Below are 7,680 nucleotides of genomic sequence, written 5' to 3'. Positions count from 1 at the left end.
ACATCACAGTCTCAGCTCTGGAGTGTTGCTACTCTTTGGGTTTCTGCCAGGTACTGGGGACCTGGGTTGGCCACTGTTGGAAACAGGATACTGGGCTTGATGGACCTTCGGTCTGTCCCAGTACGGCAACTCTTACGTTCTTTTGTGAGCCAGGTATAGGACAATCAAGCCATTGTGACATCACTGCTGAGTTTGGCTCTTAGGCATTGGTGGAATGAGGCATTATGACATCACAATCTCAGCTCTGGAATGTTGCTACTCTGAATTTTTTTGCCAGGTACTTGGGACCTGGATTGGCTTGATGGACCTTTGGTCTGTCCCCTATGGCAACTCTTATGTTCTTATGTTTATGTTGTTATCTGACATACCAAAAACACATACAGCAAATCCCTAACAGCTTAAGGATGCATCTAAGCCATTATACAAAACTAGGACAAAGCTGCATTAGCGCAATAAAAGCTAGATGGTTAACAAGACTAAGAATGTTATAATGCCCCTGTATTGCTCCATGGTGAGACCTCATCTGGAGTATTGTGTTCAATTCTGGTCTGTTTATCTCAAGAAGGATATATGGCACTAGAAAAGGTTCAAAGAAGAGCAACCAAGATGATAAAGGGGATGGAACTCCTCTCGTATGAGGAAAGACTAAAATGGTTAGGGCTCTTCAGCTTGGAAAAGAGACAGCTGAGGGGGGACAGGATTGAAGTCTACAAAATCCAGAGTGGAGTAGAACGGGTACAAGTGGATCGATTTTTCACAGTCAAAAATTACAAAGACTAGGGGACACTCGATGAAGTTACAGGGAAATACTTTTAAAACCAATTGGAGGAAATTTTTTTCATTCAGAGAATAGTTAAGCTCTGGAACGCGTTGCCAGGGGATGTGGTAAGAGCAGTTAACGTAGCTGGTTTTAAGAAAAGTTTGAACAAGTTCCCGGAGGAAAAGTCCATAGTCTGTTATTGAGAAAGACATGGGGGAAGCCACTGGTTGCCCTGGATCGGTTGCATGGAATGTTGCTACACCTTGGGTTTTGGCCTGGTACTAGGGACCTGGATTGGCCACCGTGAGAACGGGCTACTGGGCTTGATGGACCATTGGTCTGACCCAGTAAGGCTATTCTTATGTGCCTTCTTACGAGAGGTCAATGGCTGGCGTAAGAGGATGTTCCAAAGTGCTTCATGCAACATGCACAAATGAGAGTATTACTATAAATGGTCCGTGTCGCTCGGCTCACACCTACACCTACATGGTGAGACCTCATTTCGAATCCTGTGTGCAATTCTGGAGGCCACACTACCGAAAAGATGTGCTGAGAGTAGAGTCGGTGCAACGGATGGCCACCAGGATGGTCTCGGGGCTCAAGGATCTATCGTACGAGGAAAGGCTGAAAAATTTGCGGCTGTACTCACTCGAGGAATGTAGGGAGAGAGGAGACATGATCGAGACGTTTAAGTATATTACCGGCCGTATCGAGATGGAAGAAGAGATTCTCTTTCTCAAAGGACCCTCAGCCACAAGAGGGCATCCGCTCAAACTCAAGGGCGGGAAATTTCATGGCGACACCAGGAAATATTTCTTCACCGAGAGAGTGGTTGATCCTTGGAACGAGCTCCCGGTGCAGGTGATCGAGGCAAAGAGCGTGCAAGAATTTAAGAGCAAATGGGATGCCCATGTGGGATCCCTTAGAAGGTTAAGCCAAGGGAACCTGTCACCAGGAGTGGGATCCCTAGGATAGTAGACTTGGGGGTGGGTCAGTAGAGTGGGCAGACCTGATGGGCTAGGGCCCTTATCTGCCGTCATCTTCTATGTTTCTATGTTACACTCCTGACAGCTGCACACTAAGCACAGTTTACAGAATAACACCCAGCATTAACGCACACGAGTCAATTACTGGCGCCAATCCTGCGCCCAAAGTGAAGCTTTTCAATGAACTAGATACTCTTGGTGTCCAGATGGGCGAAGCGGGTGTAGGATCTGCCCCTGTGTATATTTTACAGAATACGTAAAAGTGTGTATCCTCCATAAACGCGCACCTTTGGAAAATAGGTGCAACCTTTCCACCTTTACGCCCTATTGCAAAACCACCTCCCACCCCATGTGCAAGGAAGAGACTTGGGAAGGGCCGAGTCTGAGGCTCAGGGACTGAAGAACGAGATCCGGATACATTTCTTAGTTTTGATACACTTTATTTCCAGCATTATATATCACAGTAAATGAAAAAATCTGCAAAACAATTTTTATCCATCATCTCTATAAAATTTCCTATCCGCTAGACACCCGCCTCCCCTGATTCAATTTATCGCATCAGACGAAGCGCGTCACAAAGTACCCTCGACTGAAAACTTAAAAAAAAAAAAAAAACACCACGCCTAGTTTCCTGCTACTTTCAGGGAAGGAGAGCGGGGTTATCCTCGGGTCCCTCTCCCTCTGATCTGGAATGTTAAACGGTGAGAGGCCGCAGTGACCCCACTCCCACATGCTTCTTCTACAAGACCGAGTGCTTTTCTACTGGGCCAGTCAGCTCCCTGGCGGCTGCATCGTCCAGGAACCACAGCAACTTCCCGCTGTGCGGCTGGACACGGGCCGCGGGTAAAGGGTCCTTCTCTTCTGTTTCAAGGACATGCTGTTGAAAAGAGAGAGAAAGAGGCAGAGGACAGTTGGAAAAGACTGATCGTGCACAGAACGAAAGACAAATCACAAGAGCTGCGGCAGGATACACAAGGGCAGCCGTAGTGATGGCTGGGGAACCACGAATTGCATCATGGATTACAAACATCCTCTCTAACCCCCTCCCCTCAAAGAGTAAAGGCATATTTTGTGCCGATTAATTAATCAGATTAAACACAGATAAAGTCCAGTGACAAATGCTCCAGTTCTACACAAAGTGAACTTTCAGCGACTCAAATATAAGGAACGAAGACAGGAACCATGTGGGCGAGAACAAGGAAATAAAGAGCAACAGGACACTGAAAACACCATGTTAAGTGAACTTGGGACACTCAGATAGGGTGAAATTGACAGATGCTGGTCCCCATCCCCCATAGTTGGTTCTTTTCCACTCCTGCATCTTCTCTCCATTCCCCAATACCCCATCATATTGCTACTGTTCCCTCACCATCCCCAACCCGCAGTCTTGTACAGTCAAGAAAAACATATTCTTAACACTGGATGGGCCCTTTGGCCTTTATCTGCCATCATGTTTCTATAACCATAAAGCTCTATGATCTCACAATGCAGGTGTTAAGAGCCTTAGCCTATCATAATAAAGCTGTATGAGCTCACAATGCAGGTGTTAAGAGCCTTAGCCAATAGGGAGAAGGGAGGAGATAGTGGATGCTGCCCTTTGGCCTTTATCTGCCATCATGTTTCTATAACCATAAAGCTCTATGACCTCACAATGCAGGTGTAAAGAGCCTTAGCCAATAGGGAGAGGAGGAGATAGTGGATGCTGCGGATGGGCAGACTGGGTGGGCTATTTGGTGTTTATCTTGCATCATGTTTCTATGTTTTCAAAGTCCATAATGTTCTCACTGTTCCCGTGGAATTTACCGCCCAGTGAAATCAGTAGTTTTAAGCTATTATTTTGGTTTTCGTAAGATTTTGAAAACTGGGTTTTCCAGAATGTTACTAATTTAACTTCTGCTTCTTATTGTTTTGGACACTTGTTCATTATTGTTTGTAAACGTATGAGTTATATTTTTTTGCTGTACGGTATAATTGGGGGGGTTTTCTTTGTGAACTGCCTTAATTGGTAAATCCAATCCACTGAGTTCACTAGAGGGATGCATGGATGTACAGCCATTTCTCCAGAAGCTGGCTTGTGGAATTTGGTATACGTGACAAACAGTGAATCTCAGGATACTTCATTGGGGTGGGAGGGGGTGGAGGCTAGTGTAGGCTGGAATCTTATCTTGGCTTAATGAATGTCCAAGCCTGCTGTTTACTACAGAAACACAGAGTGAGACATGATTAGTTTGTCACTTAGCCAGTAATGTGAAAATAGCATAAAAGGAGCAAACGCAGGACTTTCCTTGGAATCCATTGGTGCGCCGTAAAAGGGGTAGTCCTGTGATCGACCCAGTCCATCGGCCGCCTGAAAAGGGGGATTTCCCGGCTGCGAGAGGCGGTATTGCTACGATCATGGTGAAGTTATCATTTGTGTTTTGTATATTAGTGCTATGCAATTTATGTAACGATTAAATTAGTATAATAAGTACTACCTTGTGTATGTCTTTTTGTATGCCGTGAAGTGCTGACTACCTAACGAACTTGGCATTACATAATCTATCCCCCACCCCCAACATAAATGGATCTTTTGTCACCGATATCCCGGATTCCCCCTGGTCCCCATCCCTGTGCACATTTCACACAGCACAACAGTCTGCAGTCTCAGAGGGTTTCTCATCCTCTGCTTAATCAAAGACACACAAGTCCCCCCCACCTCAGTCACAAAACAGCTCTCGATCAACACGTCCAGAACTCAATGGGACCCTCTGCACTCACCTTCAAGATGGTGGCTTTGTTCTCTCCGATTGCCACGAAGACCACAGTGCGTGCTGCATTCAGCACGGGCAGCGTCAGCGTCACTCGCTGGGGTGGCGGCTTGGGGGAATCACTGATTGGTGCAACTATCTTCTCCTCCTCCTGTAGGGGTGTGTGAATAACAGTACGAGTGTGAAGTCTTTCACATCTGTGATCTGCTGTACCACTAATGTGAATTTACAGGAACACCGAGAGCTTAGCACTTTTTCCTCTAGCACAAAACAGAGCTCTGACAACATGAGATGAAATGAACCACGACTCCAAAACTAGCCAAATGCTATCTTAAACATACACAAAGTATTTCAACACACATCAACCCTGAAAAACATACAGTGGAGAAAAATAATTTTTATCAGTGATTTGGTTGTTTCGTTCCACCACCTGATGGATCATTCACCCACTTTCAGCACTTATGGGCTTAATTTACAACCAAAAAACAGACGAGGAGATGGGCACAATTAGAAAAATCTGAGCTGTTTCAATGCTCTCACCCACCACCAGGGGCTCGTACAGTGATGGACACCTTTCACAACTACTGGGGTACAGCAATGTTCTCAAAATGCATATTCAGAAGACAGATGCTCCCTTGGGGATTCCAACAATTTTCTGATGCACTGGAATTCGTTACCAGAGAATGCGGTAAAATCAGTTAGCTTAACGGGGTTTAAAAAAGGCTTGGATAATTTCCTAGAAGAGAAGTCCATAGGACATTATTGAGACGGCTTGGAGAAATCCACTGCTTATTCCTAGGATAAGCAGCATAAAATCTGTTTTACTCCTTGAGATCTAGCTAGGTGCTTGGGACCAGGGTTGTGACATTATGAGAAGTGGCCACCAGGTTACTGTCAGAAACAGGAAAGGGGCAGTGATCACATTAAACCCTTCACTGCCAACAGCTGTTACGAAACAACTGAATCTTGGACTTTGGTATTAAAGCTGCACCAATGAGAAAAGAAGGGTGGTCTTCATCCCTGAGAAATACTGTGATGTTGTGAGACTTACAAGCTACAGATTGTATTAAGGTTACCAAAAACACTTGAGAAAACATGAAACTGTCCCATGTATGTAAGTAAAGATGCTTGCGCTTCTCTGTGGTACCTCTAATAGCGGGTGGTCTGGAAACAAGGACGCAGTGTGTCCATCCGGGCCCAAGCCCAAAACGAGCAGGTCGAAGATGGGAATATCGTCCTCTGGAAACTCCTGCAAAGGCAGAGGAACAAAGACACAATGATGCACTGGGTGACCAAGGAATTCTCTTTCTCACCTTCTGCTCTCTCTTCGTACAAATGACGCAGGAATCTTTACACTTATCCTCTGTCCAGAACACCTTCACTGATAGTCCCAATTCTACACTGGACAGAGAAATGGTTGAGCGAAGCATGTCACATCTTCGGCCTGCTCTCTTACAATAATCCATACAGCAAGGCAGTGATGTGGTACTTCAATCCTTCTCTCCTCCCCTTAAGATAGCAGAGAGCCCCTAAGGCAGGCAGGGGCACCGAGGACAAGGCCTCAGGCCACACAACCCGTGAGCGCAGAACAATCTCCGTACCTCCTTCAGTTTCCTGGCATAGTCTGCGGCGGCCTCTTCCACAGGCAGCGAAGGGTTAATGGCGATCACCTGGTTCTCGGGGATGGCAATCTTGGAGAAGAGGCTTGTCTGTGGAAAAACAGGCAGAAAAAATGTCTCAGTTTTAATTACTGGATTATTCTCTCCATGCACAAGGATACATATCATATTCCTGACTATAATGGACCTATAGATGCGTGGATATATATTGCACTGCTGATCACTCTGTCCATGCACATGAGGATAAGTATTGCATTCCTGATTATCACATGCCTATAGATGTGAGGATATATATTGCACTGCTATCACACTCTCTATGTACGTGTTGCAATCCTAAGTCTAATGGACCTATAGATGCATGGATACATATTGCACTGCTGCTCACTCTCCATGCATGAAGATATGTATTGCATTCCTGACTATAACGGACCTATAAATGCATGAATGTATATTGCACCGCTGATCACTCTGTCCATGCATGTGAAGATATGTATTGCATTCCTGACTATAACGGACCTATAGTTGCATGGATATATATTGCACCGCTGATCACTCTGTCCATGCACGTGAGGATATGTATTGCATTCCTGACTATAACAGACCTATAGATGCGTGGATATATATTGCACCGCTGATCATTATGTCCATGCACGTGAGGATATGTATTGAATTCCTGACTATAACGGACCTATAGCTGTGTGGATATATATTGCACTGCTGCTCACTCTCCATGCATGAAGATATGTATTGCATTCCTGACTATAACAGACCTATAAATGCATGAATGTATATCGCACCGCTGATCACTCTGTCCATGCACGTGAGGATATGTATTGCATTCCTGACTATAACGGACCTATAGATGCGTGGATATATATTGCACCGCTGATCATTATGTCCATGCAATATATCTCCATCTCCTACTTATCACCGAAAGGCGTACGCAGCGCTGTACATGTAGCTATCGCTAGACGGCCCTCACCCGGTAGGCCCCGTAGGTGCTCTCGGGGTGGCCAAAGTCCAGCAGCCTCTCGTCGCAGAAGGCGAGCAGCCAGCTGTGGGCGCTGAGGGCCTCGGCCCGGGGGGGGTCCCGGCTCAGCAGCGCCACCAGGCTCCCGCCCGACAGCGCCAGGCAGAAGCGGCGGCGGGGGGAGGCCAGAGCCCGGGCCTCCTCCTGCACGAGCAGCTGCCACAGCGACGCGGCCAGCTCGGGCGCCGACGGGAACACCTGCACCAGACGCCCGAGGCCGGCGGCCATGGCTCACTCGCTCAACCCGGAAGCGCCGCCTGCGTTCCGCGCCTCCCTCTCGACCCCGAAGCGTCGCTTGCGTTTCAAACCTCCTTCCTGTTTGCAACCGCTTCTTATTGATTGCGTGTTTAGCCTCGCTTTCAACCTAGTAAGGGAAGTCGAGGAGGGCGGGCCCCGTAAACGATTGGAACGCAATAGCTCTCAGCCACGCCTCTTGGTTTCCTTCAGCTGGGAATCTGGCCGAAGAGTGGCGCCATCTGCGGTGTGGCGGAAGTTGAGCACAGTACTAGCCTGAGCACTGTTTTCAAAGTTTTTCGTT

The 7,680-nt window shown here is 46.8% G+C and overlaps 1 protein-coding gene across 1 annotated transcript; it reads right to left on the bottom strand.

The window, feature by feature from the left end:
* Positions 1 to 2,161: 2,161 nt before the first annotated feature.
* PGLS (6-phosphogluconolactonase) lies at positions 2,162 to 7,448 on the bottom strand. The gene is made up of 5 exons (XM_033923174.1): positions 7,095 to 7,448; positions 6,095 to 6,202; positions 5,641 to 5,742; positions 4,504 to 4,644; positions 2,162 to 2,623 (listed from the first exon to the last, which is right to left on the bottom strand). Exons 1-5 carry the CDS (start codon positions 7,368 to 7,370, stop codon positions 2,486 to 2,488), a joined length of 765 nt encoding a protein of 254 aa, XP_033779065.1. The 5' UTR covers positions 7,371 to 7,448; the 3' UTR covers positions 2,162 to 2,485.
* Between the last annotated feature and the right edge of the window lie 232 nt (positions 7,449 to 7,680).

Source organism: Geotrypetes seraphini, chromosome 16 (genome assembly GCF_902459505.1).
Source record: "Geotrypetes seraphini chromosome 16, aGeoSer1.1, whole genome shotgun sequence".
Classification (NCBI taxonomy): domain Eukaryota; kingdom Metazoa; phylum Chordata; class Amphibia; order Gymnophiona; family Dermophiidae; genus Geotrypetes; species Geotrypetes seraphini.
Note: the sequence above shows the minus strand (reverse complement) of the source record. Positions and strands in the feature narration are given on the sequence as shown.

Excerpts from the sequence above, each read along its gene's own strand:
- PGLS (XM_033923174.1), bottom strand. The coding sequence starts at position 7,370 with ATGGCCGCCGGCCTCGGGCGTCTGGTGCAGGTGTTCCCGTCGGCGCCC. Across the intron at positions 5,743-6,094 it reads ATGCCAGGAAACTGAAGGAG|GAGTTTCCAGAGGACGATAT; the intron begins GTACGGAGATTG and ends CTGCCTTTGCAG. Across the intron at positions 4,645-5,640 it reads CAGACCACCCGCTATTAGAG|GAGGAGGAGAAGATAGTTGC; the intron begins GTACCACAGAGA and ends ACACCCCTACAG.